Source organism: Abrus precatorius, unplaced genomic scaffold (assembly GCF_003935025.1).
Source record: "Abrus precatorius isolate BTA unplaced genomic scaffold, Abrus_2018 Scaffold4, whole genome shotgun sequence".
NCBI lineage: Eukaryota > Viridiplantae > Streptophyta > Magnoliopsida > Fabales > Fabaceae > Abrus > Abrus precatorius.
The window spans coordinates 15,263,855-15,284,507 of record NW_020874384.1 but is presented as its reverse complement, the minus strand read 5'-3'; the positions used below and the strand labels follow the sequence as shown (position 1 = coordinate 15,284,507).

The 20,653-nt window shown below is 33.0% G+C and overlaps 2 protein-coding genes across 2 annotated transcripts; both read left to right on the top strand.

The window, feature by feature from the left end:
- The first annotated feature begins 526 nt into the window (after nt 1–526).
- Nucleotides 527–14,123, top strand: LOC113864774 (protein FAM135B). The gene is made up of 16 exons (XM_027498867.1): nt 527–986; nt 1,342–1,732; nt 1,833–1,918; nt 3,477–3,631; nt 4,392–4,456; nt 4,585–4,779; nt 4,941–4,995; nt 6,802–7,047; nt 7,151–7,284; nt 7,787–7,976; nt 8,099–8,158; nt 8,231–8,479; nt 11,315–11,573; nt 11,787–11,992; nt 13,048–13,098; nt 13,591–14,123. The coding sequence occupies exons 2-16, from the start codon at nt 1,629–1,631 to the stop codon at nt 13,879–13,881; spliced, it is 2,346 nt and encodes a 781-aa protein (XP_027354668.1). The 5' UTR covers nt 527–986; nt 1,342–1,628; the 3' UTR covers nt 13,882–14,123.
- Nucleotides 14,124–15,479: 1,356 nt separating this feature from the next.
- Nucleotides 15,480–19,642, top strand: LOC113865376 (xylulose kinase 2). Its single transcript, XM_027499872.1, has 11 exons — nt 15,480–15,642; nt 15,734–16,388; nt 16,536–16,624; nt 17,221–17,285; nt 17,535–17,590; nt 17,819–17,939; nt 18,031–18,105; nt 18,174–18,227; nt 18,323–18,414; nt 18,498–18,672; nt 19,194–19,642. Exons 1-11 carry the CDS (start codon nt 15,584–15,586, stop codon nt 19,424–19,426), a joined length of 1,674 nt encoding a protein of 557 aa, XP_027355673.1. The 5' UTR covers nt 15,480–15,583; the 3' UTR covers nt 19,427–19,642.
- The last annotated feature ends 1,011 nt before the right edge of the window (nt 19,643–20,653 follow it).

Genomic DNA, 20,653 nt, shown 5'->3' with positions numbered 1-20,653 from the left:
AAAATAAAAATCACATGATTACTGTGAGAGGTAAAGCTCTTCCATTAAATATATGGATAAACTTACAATTAGTTGTTTTTATTTAATTTATAATTTAAATTTAAAATTAAAATGAATGTAGTTATATTAAATATTAAAAAATTCAAATATAACATACGATTTAGACAAAAACAAGTAATGTGCAAAAACTAAATATTTTATCATTAAAAATAATATAAAAAATATAACATTTTTTTATGCATATTCAAATTTAAAGACCATATATAGTTTTTTTTAATTATTATTTATTAATTTTAATATATATTCTTAACCCCTTATAAAAAATATTAACTTTAATTTTTGATATCCAATTTAAGTATTTGAAATAGTGCGTTATATTATATTAAAAATATATTTATTATGTTAAATTATATATGTGTGATAAATATATTTTTTAAAACAAAATATTATCATATAAAAAACGAAAATAATATCGCTGAAGAGGCCCTCTATAAAAGCAATGATGAATAGATTGGCTTTGAATTTGATTCCGTTTTAGCGCTTAATGGGATTCGTCGTGTCCGTCCTTGCGAGTTGAATTCTAAGTCAGAGCCTTACGAAAAATAGAAAGTGCTTTTGGTTTTTGGGGGATTATGACAGTAACGAAGGATTCAACCTAACAAAATCAATTTTAGAGTCATAACATAACATCACAAAATCAAATCGACACAAATACATACATTCATAGTTTTTCTTTCTTTCATTCATTCCAAATCCCAATTTCATCTTAGTCATCATTCATAATAATTTGATACACCTGTCCCCATATTCTGTGGCAATTACGAACCCTAAAATACGATTCCCTTTCCCTTTCAGATCTTCCTTTTTTCTCAGAATTTCGAGTCAAATACGTTTCTCTGCCCTATTTTTTGTGGATTGTTATGTCATTGTCGTAGGGATACCTGGTTGCCTAATTGCACTATTCTGCATTGCTGCCATGTCAGTAGGTCCGTTTTTTTCTCTTCTTTTCTCCAGCTTAACGTCATAATCTCGATTTTTTCTTTTCTCTGTTACCCTAACAATATGTAGCAAAACCCTTTCAGCTATTAATGATCGAATCGCAGGACACGGAGGAACCCCCTTTTTTTTTGTCTTTTACCTCTTACTTATTCACTGTCTGGGAAGAAATAGATTAATTATGAGAAATAATTGTTTTTAATTATCGCAAAAAATTATTAAAAAAATTTAAATAAGTTAATCTGATAATATTAGGTTAATATGAGCTAAGAGATAGCAATGTAAGTTTTTTTTTTTTTAATTTATGAAATCTCACTTCTGCTTGATCGATTATTCATGTTTCAGGTTTAGTTTCGCTAGTCTGTTCCTGTTCGTTCCACATACTGCGATCCAATGTCCATATCAACGGATGAGTTTTGTTGATAAAGAATTAGGCAGTGTTTGAGTGATATGTTAGGGTTTGAAAAGGGCACCAGAATTTGTTGCTAATTAATTATGATTAATAACATTAGCTGTAAGGGAGAGATGTGCGTGTGGTCATTGTGGGGTATATGCATGTTGCAGCAACTTGGGGAGGATGTTTCGTTGGTCTGAAACACTGAAGCTGGCAGGTAGAGGGTTTGCCTGGTGCAATGCCACGCTCTGTGAAGGTCAAGCCTGTGTCTACGTTGGAAACTCTACAGGAGATTGGTGTTTATATTCATAGGTTTCACAATCTTGACCTTTTTAGGCAGGGGTATACTTCTATCCATTTTTACTTTTTTTTTTTCCGGTTCACAATTTTTGCCCTGAATTTCTAACCTGATAAACTGATGTATGCATTGTTTTATATATAGATGGTATCAGATTAAGGTTACTGTGAGATGGGAGGATAGTGAAAATATATCTTTTGGAATTCCAGCCAGAGTTGTACAATATGACGGTAATTTATCAAAATTATGCTCTGGGTGTGCTTGTGAGAGTGGAATCTGGCTTATATGTTATTATGAATATACTTCCCAACCACATATTTTGATTGTAGTTTGCCAATTATTCAACCCACAGTTGATTAGTATAATAGTTTCTCTATCTATATTCTTGGAAAAAAAAATGCATTTAGATTTTTTAAAGCTTCTTGCAAGTTGACACCATGAATTATACAATCTTCAAATTAATTCCAAAATTATGGTCGTTTGTTATGAATCTCCCATTGAGTAAACTAGGAAGCTCAATGTGGCATTTAAGCCATGGTACTATTCTCTTTTTTGTAATTATTAAACAGGGGCAATCTATGTGAGATCATGAAGGATTGTTCATGGTGGATAAGATCACATCTATACAAATTTTCTTAAGATTAATTAATTAAGTAAAAAGATAAGAAAAGTAAATAAAATGAATGAATGGCTAAGATGATGCCACATCGTGCCTTCATTAATAATTCAGTAGAAGATGGATGGATGGATGGACCTATTGATATAATTATTATAGTTTAAGGATTAGGTTGAAAGATTTCATAATTCATAATGGTGTAATCACTTCCAATGGAAACTTTGAAATCGCACAGTTTGATCTTATCCATATATATATATATATATATATATATATATATATACACACACACACAAAAGATTTATTTAGATGGGAATATCATTTTTACATGAGAATGAAAAAAAGTAAATTTGAACTATACAACATGGATAATTAAGATTAAAAGTTATATGATTAATTTTAAAGGTCACATGGCTGTTGAAATTTGTTCTCACTCTAACGTATGAATAACATTCTCTTTATATACAGAAATTTTTTGTCATTAGGCTTATTGCTTTATCTTAAATTAATATCAATATGCTAACTTTTGAATTACTTGATTGAATTTATTTGATGTGGTTACTCTCTCTTGGTGGGTTCTTTGTTGATATGTATAATATTTTTGGGAGAAAGAGATTGATTCCCTCAACATTTGTAGTATTTGCAGGATTAATTCCTTCTCTCATTATGTATTGGTAGTTCCATTTTTGGGCGTTAGTTTTGGGTGTTATAACTCATAAGGTGTAAGTTGAGCTATACAAACTACAGTGATACTTGGCAATGGAGCCTTGTTTGCCTTCATTGGCAAACCATTGGACATTTAGACCTGTGGACTTTGACATGAAATGTCACCATTTAATTGTTGGAGAAGCCGATTTTCTTATTAAATCACAAGATTTCTCATACCCAGATACAACTTGTTGGGTGATGAGTTTTGAAACTTGACTCCCCAAGTAGTTGAAAGAGAAATGAGAACTCATAGTAAGTTAGAAACTGTTCAGTATGCCATGAATTAGGATTGCATTTGAGTTTCCTAATTATGATAGGTATGCGTGAGATTGTGGGTTTCTTGCTCCATTACCCTTGACACTACTGTCTGTCTGTCTCTCTCTCTCTCTCACTCACACACACAAAAACACGCACGCACGCACGTGCAAAATTGATAACTGAGATTAAAAACTTTGGTTCTGCAGCTCCTGATCTGGATCCTAGCAGTATATATGGTGCATGGAGGATTGATGATACAGATAATAGTTTCTCGACACGGACCTTTCGGATAAAATATGCTAGGCAGGATGTTCATTTATATATGATGATCTCATTCAACTTATCCCGTAGTAACCTTGTGGTAATGGTCTCTGTCATTTCTTTTCTTTTTGTGGGTAAAAAGGGGGAAAGGACACCTTGTGGGAATCAAACTGGATCTTTGGTGTCAAATATCAAGGCTACATAGGTCATAGCACTATGTCAATAAGTTTGGCATCTCAGTAGTGCATACATTAGGCTTATTAGGTTATTAGTCTATTGCTAGTGATTTTGGGCTTGTAATAGTATTTGACCTAACCATCAGTATACATAGAAGGATTAATCTAGGATATTTTAACACGTTACATCCACTAATAATATTTTTAGTGTACTGCTATTAATCTACTTTTTCTTTTTTCCTTATTCCCTGATTATGAACTAATAATTCTCATAGTTTGGTAGGTTGTGGTAATACACCCCTCTCTCTCTTTTTGTGACAGGAAAAAGGATATTTTAAGGGCAATATTTGAAACAGAAAATGTTCACTTACAAATCTAATTTTCTTCCATTTTGTAATTGTATGCTTTGTATTGGAACTATTTTTTTGGGAAATGAATATGGAACCAATTGGTTGTAATTTCCTTGTCAGATTGAAGTTTACATGTGCTTATTTTCACATGGATACTGAATACAAAACTAGTTTGCTTCTGTGGCTAAAGGTGATCTAGAACAACCCACATTAAAGATTCCTTAACTTTTTATGAGAAACTAAGTAGCATAATACTTACATTGTTCCCAGCTCATTGTCCTTTAATTCAATGTCCTTATCAAATTTAACTGTTTTATGTGGCTCTTATTTTCAGGATTTAGCTACAACTGCGGTTATTTTAAAGTTTGAGCTTATGTATGCTCCCTTGACTGAAAACGGGTGAGTCATAAAAGTAGTGTATTCATTGGCCTATTGTGTGATCCAGACACATGTTCGTTTCCTGTCTGGTTGATACCTACTGGGTGAAATTGGTGTGCTGATTGCTGACTGGGGTATACCATCTACAGTGCTGACTTGCAAGCTTCTCTGGATGCGTCCCCTGCTGCTATACATGAATTCCGAATTCCTCCTAAAGCTCTTTTAGGATTGAATTCATATTGTCCTGTCCATTTTGATGCTTTGCATGCAGTTCATGTTGATGTAAGTGTACATGTCAGCCTACTGAAAGCTGCCTCTTGCTCATCTGCATCAAAGTCTCCCAGGTTTGTTAGATGTTCTATTTTTCAGCATGAATCTGATAAACTATCATTTTAGCATTATTTGTCCATTCAGAAGTTTATTTTAGAGCATCTTTGATTGCAAATTTGTTTTTATGCATCGTTAATTACATAAAGTAGTTACCTGTCCACTCAATCCATTTCAGCAATTCTGCCAACGCTGAAGTCGTGGTTGATAGAAGTTACAACACATTGGATCAAGTATGTTCTAAAACATTGGATGTCTCATTTTAAAAATCAAAATTGAAGTGCTGATCAAGTTGACTTTGTGCAAAATATTTATTGCAAATAATTACTTGCAATCGTTCATGTCTATGTTCTTTGCTTGCTTTATGTTTACTGAGCATGGAGACAGATATGACATGGGACTGATATGTGAATATGAAAATTCAAAAAATCATAGGGAATGATATGGTTAAGACACAACATATAAAATAAATACGATATTAACATCAAAACTCAAAATCCAAAATTATAATAAATATACATCAGTATTTCATAAGTCTGCTTCAGTTTACCGTAAAACATTATTATCTAATTGTCGTGGTATTCCACTTGTAATTATTCGGAAGTTTAAAAAAAAAAAAAAGATATAGGCAAGAAGCATCCCAAGAAGTTGAGAAGTATCCAACATGATACAATGATAGGAACACACACAAACAGCAGAAATAGTGTAGGTAGCAATACTTGAGTTAAGTATTTTCTGAGAATGAAACTAGATATAACTGAATGCAAATTACAAGAGTAGGAATAGAGCACTAAGTAGCTCAAACACTCCAAAGCCCAATAACTAAAACTTTCATACCCTAAAACTCCTACCAATTACTCAATAAATACTAGCATAACAGAAAATACCAAAACTACTCCTAAAATATTTCCTATAACAGAAATTATTTAATTTACTCGTAAAATCTCTTATTCCTTAATCAGCTCCTAAAATCTCTCATTCATTTGAATCCTCCAAGTTGGTTACAACTAATTTTCTGTTTTCCTTGAACCTCTCCTTGTATAAACCTTCCCATGAAACTGATTTTTTCCATAAAGCTGATTCCTATCGTACACATTCGATACCAACTGGTACAGCAACCAATTTTAAGTATCGGGCCTCTTAACTGTCTACACCTTCAAGAAGACTGGCATATTACTTTGCGTTCATGCAAATGATTTTGTGCTTGTATGATGACTTTAACTGCACCAAACTGTACATAATCAAAGAGGGGACAGTTCTTACGTGCATTTATTACCCATGTGCATGTCCCTTTTCTGTTTTTATTTTTTTCAGTAGAGGCACATGCACATATTTTTCTTGTATGTGAACTACATAGAGACTCCAAGTCAGAGTCTAGCTTAGGAACTGCCAACCCAACCCAATACCTCTATTTAATTCTTCTTTCTTCCCTTTCTCTGTTTTTAAACATTATCTCTAATTCAACCTCTTAAATTTGGGCTTAAGTCTAACTCGACTCCAAAAGTTATGCTTTCATTTTTACAAGCCCTTATTTTGCTATATTTGTAGTCGACTGAGACTTTAAAAGAAATTTCCACACACCTCTCTGCTTCTGCCACATATCTTGCCAACTGCCAATGTATCCTTCATGCAAATTCTTCCACCACATCTCTCTTGCTCATGTGAGTCATTAACTCACTGTCTTTTCTGTTATTTATTTTCTCATAAACTTATAAGTTTTTCTTAGAAGATCAGAGTGATGGATAGCAGAGACCATGGCATGCATGTGCTGTTTTACACCATCAATGGACACCAAAGATTCATTTTGAGATTTTACACCTTCGGACACTTAGTAAAAGGCTTTTCACCAGCTCTGAAATGGGGTGAAAATTATTTAAATAATGTTACATAGGAAGTACGGTAACTTCAATGTTTGCATCTGTACTTTAGTAATCAGGGATTATGCAGATTCTTATTCTTCAATACAAACTATATTCTATAGTGTTTTAATCTTTAGACACTTTTTTAAAGCATTAATAGCATGTTGTGTGGCTGAACAGGGCATTGGTGGAGTTGTGACTCTAGATAAGAAAAATGTCATGCTTATTAAAGCATTACTAACTGCTCGTGACATATTGCTGGAAGAACTACAAAAGATTAGCATAGCAGTTGGTGAAGCTTTAGATATGTCAGAGATTGTGGCAATAATGAGTAACATAAACTCATTAAATTCTGTGCTGCAAGTGAATCACTTTGCAATAGATGTTGAAGTTATAGGACAAGACAGACCGCAAAATGATGTTGAGGTCCTTGCTTTTATTTCATGCTATAGAGAATTTCTTTTTAGTTTTTCATTTATAGTATTTTTGTGTTTCTTCTTTTTTAATTCTTTGCTCTCTTCCTGTACAGGAAGGAAATGGTTCTCTGGATTTTCTGAATGTTGAAAAGCTCCAGTACCTGTCTCAGAATGAACTGTTAGATTGTTTTCATTCATTGGGAGATCAATTGGTCTATTTATGGAGCATATTCTTAAAATTTCACAGGTTTGATTCTTATCCTGAGATGTGTAATTCTTTAAATTTTGTGTTTGAATCTGATTCATGTTTTAACTATATTTTTACTTTCATCCTCTATATTATTTTAACAATTTTAATACAAGTTTAATCATAATTTGATTTGATTAATAGGTGTGATTTTTTTTTTCTCAAGGTATTTCAACTAACATGAGTATATAACTTGGTTTGAGACTGTTAAGTAGATTAAACAGTTTGAAGGGTTGCTAAATGATATCATGAACCTTTGTTTCCTTCAGTTGGGCATATCTTCAATAGTTGGTTTGAGAGGATAATTCCACATGAATACTTGGAAAAATAAATCCACATTCAGGATTGCATGCGCCTGCATGCAGATAACAAGTAATTGGTCCAATTTACTGCCTGAGAATTATAAGTTGTGGTCTCTGCATGTCTCTCATTCAAATGTGTATCATGATTCATGAAATTTTACCTTACCTTGTTTAATAAGCTGGCATTTACACCTTCCTAGGGATAACAAGACAAAGATTATAGAATTTTTACGAGATGCATGGGCTAAGAATCGGAAAGCTGAATGGTCAATATGGATGTTGTATTCTAAGGTAGAGATGCCTCATCATTATATAAACAGTGAGAGTGATAAGTCTTCCCATCATGGTGTGCACAGAAGAGTTTCCAGTTTATGGAAGTTACCTGATGAAGTAAGTGCTTGTATGTTCTCTCATACTCTCAGTATCATGCAATTTTCTTTGAGAAAAGGAACATGGGGAAAATAAACCGTTTTGATGCAATAGACTTAAATTTTGTCTCATAAATCATACAGCCTTTTCAGACTGCAGCTACACGTGCTGAGCTTCATAGAAAGAGCATTGAACAAATGCGGGTAAGCTATCAACTTGAATATGTGACATTTGTGTGTAGGATATTGATGAAATTTTGATAACTGTTTTTACAGATTAACAACCGTTCAATTCAAGACATGCAGATATTTGGAGATCCTTTGCGTACACCAATTGTGATTGTTGAACATGTGTTGAATGTACCACGACGTTGTCCAAGTGACAATTCATTCCTGAGACACAGGGGACGTGTACATTCAGATAGCTTACCAATTGGCATCAGCGCTGATACTATAGGCAAGAAATCTGCACCACCAAGTAGTGCTCGTGTGTTGAAGATTGTTGTCTTTGTGCATGGGTTTCAGGCATGTCTTGTGGATTTTATTGCAAAACCATACTTGCTTTTTATTGTAGGACTTTAGTTTGTCAGGTTTTTTTTGGTGGTGGTGGGGGGAAGTATGTTAGGATTAACCACCTATTTTAAAGAGTTAGTGGAAAGTCATATATCTTTGAACTGTTTTATTTTATTTTATTTTTTGGTGTTGAAATCATGTTAGGTTTAGCCACCTATTTTGGAGAGTCAGTGGCAAGTCATATACTTTTGAACTATTGTAGCCTTGACTAAATGGACTATCCAGGCCTAACTTATGAAATCAGGCTAAAAAGGACCAGTTAGGTTAGGTTGCCTAGCTTTTAATCAAGCTTGCAATCTGAAAATCTTAATCTGGTTTTAAATGGTTGGTGGGTTAACCTAATTAATTATTAAAAATTTCAGAAAATAGCCTTGGGTCTGTTTAGACCTTGAGTTAAACAAAGTGAAAATCCTTACCCATTTAAAGCTTGAAGTTAAACAAGGCCTATCCCATTCTCGTTATCTGATTTTTTTGTCTAGTCCATTACCAGCTAAAATTGTGCCTCATGGCAAGATTTCAAATATGGATCAAATAAATGAGTTAGTAATACTACACAGTTCACATAAATTGACAATTAGCATTATTCTTGTTATAAAATATTAAGATATATTTAGATTATGTTAGAAAATTTTGTAGACATACTATTTATTTTTTAAATTTAATAAATTTTAATTTTATTGTTAGTGAATTTAGACATACTAATAAAATCACTACTTAATCTAATTAGTAATTCAAATAGAGTATCAGATTAAAGTATTATTCACTGTTAAATCTTATTAATAATTTATTTCAGTTTACTATGATCAACCGTCTTCTAGTTCCTTTTTCCCAAAACCTAAAATTATAATTCTTTAACAAGATATTAGACCAGTTACTAGTAGTTTATTTCTCCATACCTTAATCTTCAGTTCAAAGGGGTTGCCAATGACCGGAGTTCTGGCGATGTCTGTGGATCATTTTGGTATGAATTAATCATGTTTGGATGTGATTTTGTGCTCTTCTGTGTTGTTGGTGGTCCTTTCCCTTCTTTTTAGTTTGACCTTGTTGGCTGTTAAGGGGAGTTTTTTTTGGCTTCTGGTTTGTGGCTGACTTATCTTGTGGTCTGTGAGAATAGTTGATAACTTCTCTGATGTGTATGACGTTTCACAGGGGAGATTCTATGTTCTTCTGTCTTATAATTAGTGAGTTCATGGATTTGAATTTGGTCGAATTAAAGACTTTGAACCAATGATGGTGGCTGTTTTGTATTTGCTTAATTCTGCTGAAAGGTTATGTTCTTGTTTATCTTATGCACTTTTTCTCTGGAATTTGGTGGATCACAATAGCTTTTCTACTATTGGTAGAATCTAGATTGGCTGCCTGACTTATCCTCTTATTGGATATGTTTCCTCATTTCTTCTCTTCTACTTATTTCATTGCTTTGCTTTCTGTTCTGTTATTACTGTGTGCTCTTATTTTCGTGGTTATTATTGGGAGTCAACTTCTTCACGCATTTTATTGTGCTTGACCTTGGAGGAAAGGCTTTAGTTGTCTAAGTGAGAGGCAAGGAGCTGCCTCCAGTGATGCTAGAACAAAGTGTTGTCCTGTTAGATAGAACTGCTCCTAGGTAGTCGGCCTATCCTATGAGAAAAGGGCTATTGGTGAGGTAAAGGGAACTTAGATTGACATTTTTAGCTTGTAAGTTGCAGCCGTGGATGTTGTAAGTTTGAAAAAGAGTTATTGCAGCTTTTTTGTGATTTTGGCCAGCCAGAAAGAGTTCGTTGCAGGTTTGGGAATAGGAGTTTCTTAGTTTCTTCCTGGAAATTAGGGGGTCCAATGTTGCTTCTCTCTCCTTTTTCCTCCATGCTGTGCGCAGATGGTTGACGAATTGTTATTGTATTGACTTCTTGTCTTAATGACCACTTTCTGTTAAAATTGTTTGTAGTTTCTTCTCTTCTTTTCTGTTTGGCTTTTTGGATCTGTCCTAAGTTTCAGATGAAGGTTGCTGCTGAGTTCTGTAAATTGAAGATCTAGTTATTCGGGCTGCCAATGTTCCTGAGCAGGATTGGCCACAGTTCTTTGTCTTATGTTAGTGAGTTTACTACATGAGAGTAAACTCTAACATAATCAAGTTTATCAGATATATTTTATATAGCATTTTAAATTTTAAACCATAAAATACAGAATTATTTAAGATAATGAACGACTTTTGGTCATCTTCAGATGATTGAATTAACTTAGGTAATTTCTACTGTGCCTTGTAAATTAAAAGAGCAAAGAATGTCCTTTCACACATAAAATAATTATCACCCTAATTTTATATTAAGATGCTTGATATGGTACCGTAAACTTAAAAGGACATTTTATAACTTCATTCAAAAAAATAATTAGACACATGCCATGCTACCTTTTGATTTATCTCTTGGGAAAATAAAATGCAACAGTGGTTAGTTGCCATTGTTTACAGTTATAAACAAATGCATGAAAAAAATGTAAAATTCAAAATATGAATTCTGTTTTTCACCCAAGTATACCGAAGTTAGTGATCACCAATTTGTTTTTGTGGCCTAGTTGAGTTGACACAAGCTAAGACTGGATGGAACAATGCATTGCTGTTTGGAAATGCTTGACTTGTTTAGTCTGTTGAAAAAATGTTAAAATTGAAAGCATAGGTGCAGTAGATCATTAGACAGAAGACGTATCACTCTCATTTGAAAGCTGCATCCAGATTGCAGAGCGATATTGATGTTCAGTCTTTGATTAAAAAGTTGATTCAATGCTTATTCTTCGTCATTTAAAATGTTTCAGGGGCATCATCTAGATCTAAGACTTGTCCGTAATCAGTGGCTTTTGATAGATCCCAAAGCAGAAATTCTTATGTCAGAAGCTAACGAAGATAAAACAACCGGAGACTTCAGAGAAATGGGACATAGGCTAGCCCAAGAAGTTATTTCTTTTGTTAAAAGCAAAATGGATAAAGTATCACGATTTGGGAATTTGGGAGATATTAGGCTAAGTTTTGTCGGACATTCTATTGGCAACCTCATTATAAGAGCAGCGATAGCAGGTGGGTCATAATAACAGAAGCAATGTCGGCATCAGGATTTCCTGTATTTTTTGCGCCAACTGCAGCCTGCAGTTAGTGCATTTTTGTATTTTTACTTAAGCAAAAATGTAAAAATGCACTAATTGCAAGGTGCAGTTACTGCAGAAGATCCTGGCCCAACAATGACGTTCGTCCGTTTGACATTCGGTGCTAAGTTTTGTCCTTTGTTTGCAGATAGCATGATGGAGCCATTTCTAAGATACCTGCATACATATGTTTCAGTATCTGGTCCACACTTGGGGTATCTTTATAGTTCAAACTCATTGTTTAATTCAGGATTGTGGTTTATGAAGAAGCTGAAAGGCTCGCAGTGCATTCATCAGCTCACTTTCACGGATGATCCAGATTTCCAAAATACATTCCTCTATAAACTATGTAAGGTAGGGGAGGGTGTCCTACAAAGATTCGGATAAACAGAGACATGCATGAGCTCAAAGTTTTGCTTTCTTGAATAACTTATTGTGAGATGTGATTTTTACCAATCATTCATTCCAAGGCTGTTTTCGTGCAGCCTCAAAAGGAGTTATCACAATTGACATGAAAAATTTTCTCTTTAAAAAGAAATGCTATCAATACATTCTCGATCAATAAATGGGTCTTACTTTTAATTAATAATTTCTTGTTCATATTTTTGTAGTTTTTAATAAATTTTAATTACTTAGAAATAATGTATTCCTTTCGTTGAATTTCTCTTTGAAAGAATGGAGCATTAAACCTGTTCTTTTATGGAGGAGATCATGGAAACAGATTTGGTAAAATAAAACAAACAGACCAAATTGTCATATGCACTTACTATTTTATTCTGCATGCCAATTTTGATGTCAAATTGGAGTTATTGAATATGAACTCTTTTTTCAAGCAAAATTCCTTTTGTATTTGAAAATATCTTCTCATAAGAAATCTTGATGTAATTTTCAAAATCTCTGGCATGCTTGATTTACATTTTGAATTCTTCAAGGTAGTGCTTTTTGGATAAATGCATTCTATATAAAGTGTCTTCAATGGTTTAATTTTTATTCCATCTTTTTTTGTTCCATGTGAATGCACTGCATTTCTGGGGAGAAAAATGAATAGGACCCCTTAGGCCTGTATTTTTTACAAATGTTTCAATGGTTACTGTGTGTTAGTGCATAATGGCTATTTTTGGTATGAATAGTTCAACTAAATTAATGGTAAGGATAATACAAGGCGAGAGGATGGTAGCAAAGATGAATTGGTTAATAAAAAATGGACAAAAGTGGTTAATAAGATTTATCCCTAAGTTGAGGGAAGTTAATTCCTGAAATTGAAAACTGAGGTAAACCCCAAACTTGAAAAGTGTACTATACGCTTCTCCCCCGAAGGCATGAATCATTTATATATTATATTGAATTATTTACTTTGACGAGATTCTAATATAGTTGCTTCCTTTTTCTCCTCGCCCCACTCTTTTCAGCAGAAGACCTTGGAACATTTTAGGAATATTATCCTGATATCTTCGCCTCAGGTATTGTCTTCTCTTCTTGATTCATAAAATCACTTTAGGAATGTTATTATTTACTGTTACTCTTTATCAGCTGTTGGGTTGTTATGCATTAGCTCTCCATGAGTGTAATTTGGGTCTGTATGAAGTACGAACTTATTTATGAATCGTAAAACATTAATTTGCATGTGAAGAATGCTCTTCTAGCACATAATAATGTAAATTTTACAGTCTTGTGTTCTTTGTGCAACTAAATCCAAACTGCATACAAAGAAGCTTTCGAAATTCTTCATTTTGTTAGCATTACATTACATTGACAGATGAACTTGATTGTCTTAAAAAGTTCTAAGATTATCTTTCCTGATTAAATCCAATGCGTTGTTAAAAATTTTAAGGTAGAGTATGGAATTGGCAATGCATTACTCTGAAGGAAGTGAAAGTTCCTTCCCATTTAACGAGTGAAAGTTTGCTTTTAAAATTTCTTGGTTTGGTGTTAACTGATACGGCATTTTTCAGGATCGTTATGTGCCTTACCATTCTGCAAGAATTGAATCTTGCCATGCTGCTTCACATGACACTTCAAAGAAGGGTAAACTATTCCTAGAGTTGCTGAATGATTGTTTAGACCAAATCCGTGCCAACTCCACAGAACTTCGAGTTTTCATGCGCTGCGATGTCAACTTTGATGTCTCGACCCATGGCAAGAATCTGGACTCTTTTATTGGGCGGGCTGCACATATTGAATTTCTGGATTCTGACATTTTCGCCAAGTTCATAATGTGGTCGTTCCCAGATCTGTTTCGATAGCAATGCTCTCTGCATTCAATTGTTCTAATGCCTTAAGGCGTAACCTCTCACCCATGTTTTAGCTTCATAGAAAGAGTGGCAGGGCATTCAAAGAATGGGTTGACAGACTTAGTTGTATATTTATTTGCCTCAGAGATGTTTATTTTGAAATACAGTTATGTGCATAGCTTTAGGAAGGGTCAAGCTAACGTGATGTAATTATTTTAGATCATTGATTGAGAATAATTTAGGAGAAATATTTTAGTATAAAAAAAACCTCTCTCAAAAAATTAAATTATTTATTTAAAATAAGCTCAACCCACACTCAAACACTAAATTTTCTTAATCAACTATTTAATCATTTGATATTATACTCATAAATATACATGTTAAATTTTAAATAAATTGAATATCCATGGTATGTAATTTTATAACTAATATTTGTTTATATTTTAAAAAGTATATTGTATTTTAAGATAAAATTATTTGTTGAAGTATTAAATATTTTTTAAATTTTATAAAGTTAATTTGTTTATTAATTTTTTTAAAATTAATGATTAAATTAATAAAATTTATTGTCTATAAAAACTATTAAACAAAGCTAATTATTGAGGCTTAATAATTCATTGGTTACAATTACATGAATAGGGTTTACATCAGGAATGTTATGCAATAAGAAATTGCGCTAAAATCTATAGTCATTTTAAAATTTAGAGTATTTCTTCCTATATTCTTTTCTCTTAAAAAAAATGTTAAATGCTTGATCTTAGGCAAATTTTATCTTTGATGTTAGTGATGTAAATACTAACTACGTTAAGGAATAATTTATTTAACGACTTTATCAAACCTACCTTTTGATGATTTTAAGTTTTTGGGATGATTTATTTTAAATTTTAGTAGAAAAATTTAAAAATAATGTTGTCTTTAATATTGGTATTTTGAAAGTAAAGTGAGTGCGTTAATTTTTTTGGATAACTTTTTTTTTTTCAAATCCTTTATGAGTTGTAAAATGAGTTGAAAGAAAAGAGAGAAAATGAGATATATAATGAATGATATGATTAAAAAATATATAAAATTAATAATAAAAAAAAAGGTACGTGTGTAAAATTAAATCTATTTTTTTAGTTGATAGAATAAAATTATTTATTTATAATTTATATGCTGCATATTTATTTTATCAAATAAATTATTATTTGTGTATGTTAATTGAGTATGATGTTATCAACTAATCTCTAATTAATTTATTGATTTGCAACTATCAAGAACAAGAAATATCTTACCGCTTGTTAGTTTAAAATTTTTAAAATTGCATAAAATATATTTCTGAGATTTTATGAAATATAAAAATTATTTTTTCTTTACTCATAATTATAAAATGTAATGTTTATTTTAAAAATATTTATAATTTCAGTGTTTTTGGGAGTTCAAAAAAGTTTCTTAAATTAGTAAAAAAAATTAACATCTTTAAATTTATTTTTAAAAAACTTAAACAACACACTAATTTATTTTTTTTTATAAATGCAAGGAAAAAAAAAAAACAGCTTTCAGCTAGATAGAGTTTTTTTGGTTATAACTTTGGGAATTGGGATCTTTATCCAAATCGTTTGTTCTCATCCAATCCAAAACCAACGCTGTAAAATTTGTTTATAAATAATTACAAAGCAACAACTTCCTCTTAGTTCAGCATTGCAGCGACTGTTGCGTTGTGTTGTTGATCGCTCCAATGGCGGAACTTTCTCTCCCTCAAAACTCCTACTTTATCGGATTCGACAGTTCTACCCAGTAAGTTTTGCGACCCACAATTGCATCGCCATTTTCCGTTTCTTCATTTGATGTAATTTGAATTGACGTTTCAATTTTTATTCCTTTGAAGGTCGTTAAAGGCCACAGTTTTGGACTCCAACCTCAAAATCGCTGCTTCAGAGTTTGTTCATTTCGATTCTGACTTGCCCCATTACAAGACCAAAGATGGGGTATACAGAGACCCCTCTGGCAATGGCAGAATTGTGTCACCCACGTTGATGTGGGTGGAAGCTCTTGACCTTATATTTCAGAAACTTTCCAAATCAAATTTTGATTTTGCTAAGGTTGTTGCTGTTTCTGGTAGTGGACAACAACATGGTAGTGTCTATTGGAAGAGTGGTAGTTCTCAGATATTATCATCATTGGATCCTAATAAGCCATTGTTGGATCAGCTTCAAAATGCTTTTTCCATTGAGGAATCCCCAATTTGGATGGATTGTAGCACCACTTCTCAATGTAGGGAGATAGAGAAGGCTTGTGGTGGAGCCTTGGAGTTGGCCCGAGTCACGGGTTCTCGAGCTTATGAGAGATTTACTGGCCCTCAGATTAAGAAAATATTTGATACTCAGCCAGAAATTTATAACAACACCGAAAGGATCTCACTTGTTAGCTCCTTCATGGCATCTCTTTTCATTGGTGCTTATGCTGCCATTGATCATTCTGACGGTGGAGGCATGAATTTAATGGATATAAAGAAAAAGACCTGGTCTAAAGTTGCACTTGAGGTTTTTAATCCTATTAACTTCTCTTTTTGTCTTGACTCTTGTTGAATTGGTTTTTGATGCACCTCCAAGTGTAGCTGTGGGTTTATTGATTAATATTCTTGAGTTTCCTGTTCAACCAATGTATGTCAATCCTATTGGTTGTTGCAGGCAACTGCCCCTGGTTTGGAGTCAAAACTTGGAGAGTTAGCCCCAGCATATGCGGTTGCTGGAAATATTGCGTCGTATTTTGTAGAGAGGTTTGCTGCAAATTTTTATGGCTTATTTCTCTTTTGAAATGCAAGTGAAATTAAGACAGTTTTTTACATAGTGATATACTATATGCTTGCCATCAATTTCCAATGATTTTTTTGGTAGTTCATCAACTAGTTTCATGACAAGTTGAAACTCAATTGACATACTAACAATAGAACCTAGACTGTTCATGCCCAATATTATCTGCTGGAGTTAGTGCTTAATTGTTTGATGGAAATTGCTTTACTTGAAATTTGGAACAGTTACTCCTGGATACATTGTCAATTAAATATTTGTCACTCACATAATTGCCATAATTGCCAATCAAATGTAACCTAATCTAATTATCTTCTAAATGGTGTAACTTAGATATAATTTTTGGTAAAATGAAATTTTGTACGATCTTCATTTTTTCCTTAGACAAATGTCATAGTATAAGGATATAAAATTTTTCCACAAGCACTTGCTGGCCAAAACGGTCTATTTTTTCTTATGACATAAATTCCTATATAAAAATACTATGGTTCTTGATCTACTTATCTGGTGCATGAGCTACTTCAAAATATTTAGCTTGACGAATGAATTTTATTTTTTGTTTTAGGTATCACTTTAACAAGAATTGCTTGGTTGTTCAGTGGTCAGGAGACAATCCTAATAGTGTGGCAGGTGCCATAATTTATTCATTAACATTTTCTGCCATTTATCTTTGATTTTGTATATTCTTTCCGGTGGGATTTAATTATACACTTTGTCAAAGTTCAAATGATGAAAATCAACCCCCTGCCCCCAACCTTCCGAGGAAAATGGAAAACCCAAACCCTAATTCCTTTTGGTGCTGTCATTTTCATCTGAAAAATATCCTTATTTAATATTTTTTTTCTGTGCTCATAAAATTTAACCATTTTGGATCTGCAGGTTTGACCCTTAATATTCCTGGAGATCTTGCCATCAGCCTTGGCACTAGTGACACTGTAAGTTAAGCTACCGTGTGTTAAGTAACCTTTATTGGTCTGTCCACATTTCATTGTGAAAAACTCAGAAATGACAGCAGCTGCATATGTTGCCAATGGAAGAATACTGACTATTTTATAATTTAATCCCATTATATGTCATCCATACTAGTATCAAAGCTATATTTTTAAAAGATGTGAATTAACACCTTCAGTTTTAGTTGTAATTCATTCTGGCTCATCTCTCAGGTATTTATGATAACTAAAGATCCTAATCCAGGATTGGAGGGACATGTCTTTCCTAGTCCAGTTGATGCAGAAGGTTACATGGTAATGTTGGTATACAAAAATGGGTCTCTTATGCGAGAAGGTAATGTTGTTTTTCTCTTGTCTACTACATGTATTGTTTGTTATAAATGGTTCTTGTAGTTTCTTATTTTCAATCCTATTTCAAATGTCAGATGTGCGCAACCGATATGCAGAGAAATCTTGGGACGTTTTCAATAAATTTCTGCAGCAAACACAACCTTTAAATGGTGGGTATCACAAACCCCTCTCCTATGTTGTCCACACTCATTTCTCACAATGTTTTATTTGTTAATAGATGGGAAGTTAGGTTTCTACTACAAGGAGCATGAAATTCTACCTCCTCTTCCAGGTGGCTGTTTAACTTTTCCACCAACAAAGTATTTGTACTAAATAAAAAGTTGAGTTTGCCTCAAGAAGTTACTAACAAAATTTTAATGGATCCAGTTGGTTTCCACCGCTATGTTATAGAAAATTTCTCGAACACACTTGAAGGACTGAAGGAACAGGAAGTGGAGGAGTTTGATCCTCCATCTGAGGTTAGGAAATACATGCAATTTCTAGGGGTAATTGAAATCCCAAATAAAAAAGCATTTCTATTGAGCAATAAGTTGAATTACAGGTACGAGCATTAATTGAGGGTCAATTTCTCTCTATGCGGGCTCATGCTGAAAGATTTGGTATGCCTTCTCCTCCAAAGAGAATTATAGCCACTGGTGGAGCATCAGCAAATCATTGCATCCTCAGTGCTATAGCTTCAATTTTTGGCTGTCATGTGTATACAGTTCAAAGACCAGGTAAGCAAAAATTGACAACCTCAGCATAAGACACTATGAATCATGTGGAAGTTTGTTTGACCCAGATTAAGATCCTTTCATGTGGAAACTTCACTGCAGATATGTGCAGTGTTTAATCTGGCCTTTAAAATTTATTAAAATTTTTATTTAATAAAATTTTATACTATAATAATATATATTTGATAGTTGGGATTTAATACGGTGAAAATGTCACTGCAGATGATCTCTTTCCTGTTTGACCCACTTATATACATGGTACTGTGTTACATTTAGATACCTGTGAATTCAGTCTTTTCCTTTTATAGATTCCTATGATAAATATATGAATAAAAAATTTATGCGTAAATGAGTTTGACCTTCAGTGAAACAAGGTAGCTAGTGTTTTTCCTCTTCTCTAAATACATTTATATGCATATTTCCACTGTAACTATTTTCATTTACAAAATGACAAATTTGTGTTATGCTTGTTTGCAAGTGATAAACTCAACTAATCAAATAAAAAAAATTCAACCTGATAACAGATTCAGCTTCACTTGGAGCTGCATTAAGAGCTGCTCATGGTTTGCTATGCAACAAGAAGGGTGGTTTTTTACCCATATCTGATATGTACATGGACAAATTGGAGAAAACATCTCTGAGCTGCAAACTTTCAGTGAATGCTGGAGATCAGGAGCTGGTTTCCAAGTATGCTTCTTTCATGAAAAAGAGAATTGAGATAGAGAATCGTCTTGTCCAAAAGATTGGACGCTGTTGAAATTTTTAACTTTTTGCTGGATACGTTGATAAATTAGCTGTGAATAGAATAAAGTGGTAATAAATGTTAAAGCGTTACTTTCAAGTTATAATAAAAAATTCACCAAAGTGTTTGATTTGTGATAGCTACAAGGGACAAATCAATGTCACATGCCCTCCTACAATTTTTTATCATAGTAATGTGATTTGCCATATTTACCTTAATGATGTTTTTTTTAACTATGCCCCATCTCATCAACGAATGAGTAAATTTCAATTTTTGATCTGTGGATGCTCACTAACCGACAATATACAAGCCAAAACGATAATAGTTGTCACGCATATGCAAAAACCTTAAATGCATCCTCTGTTTGAGCTCTCTTAGGTGCAGAAGTGCGTTGGATTTATTTGACCAGCTTCACTCTTAGAAAATAATGTGTTTAGATTCCAGCTAAAATGACATGTACACATTTTCTAAGTACTTCTGATTGCATCTGAAAAACCCACGTTAACTACTTTAAATGCCGAACCAAACATGCCATTATTAATGCGCATAACACCGTAACCCATGATTGATACCTAAATATACGTAGCCCCTAAATTAGAAAAAGTTGCATCATTATTATGAGTTATAATTTCGACCATAATGATGAGCGCTTGTGATCTAACGTGATATTCTTTCACGCTTCTTTTCGTGCATGTTGCATTATTCTCTCCATCAATAAAAGAGAAAGATGAAACGGTGTATCAATTAATATATGTATCATTTTTACTCGTCAATAGCTGACCTGCCCGGGCTCATGAAGCAAACATTTCTGTGTACAGTGCTTACTCATTTCTCTCTACATAAAAGGATTTTGCTAACGGCCTCAATAATCAATTTTTAGATAATAAACGCTAATAGTTTTAAAATAATTTTTTTATTTAATAATTTTTTACCTTTAAAACACTAGTTAGGAACACATTTTCATATATTATTGTATTATATAAAAGGGTGTGCTAAAAATTAAGTTACATGAGGTGATTATAAAACGTCAGCGATTACATTACAAAAGTTTTTCTTTAAAGTCGTTCACTTTTTAAAGACTAAAATGAAAACATTTTCTAAGAATCAGAAACTAAATTAGGAATTGTGTAAAATTTGAAGTTTCACAATTTGAGATTAAAATGGAGGTTAATTGGGTGAAATCTGGCTTGATCTAAGCAATAGAAAAAGTATTTGTAGTTAAGATTATGACATGTGAGAGTC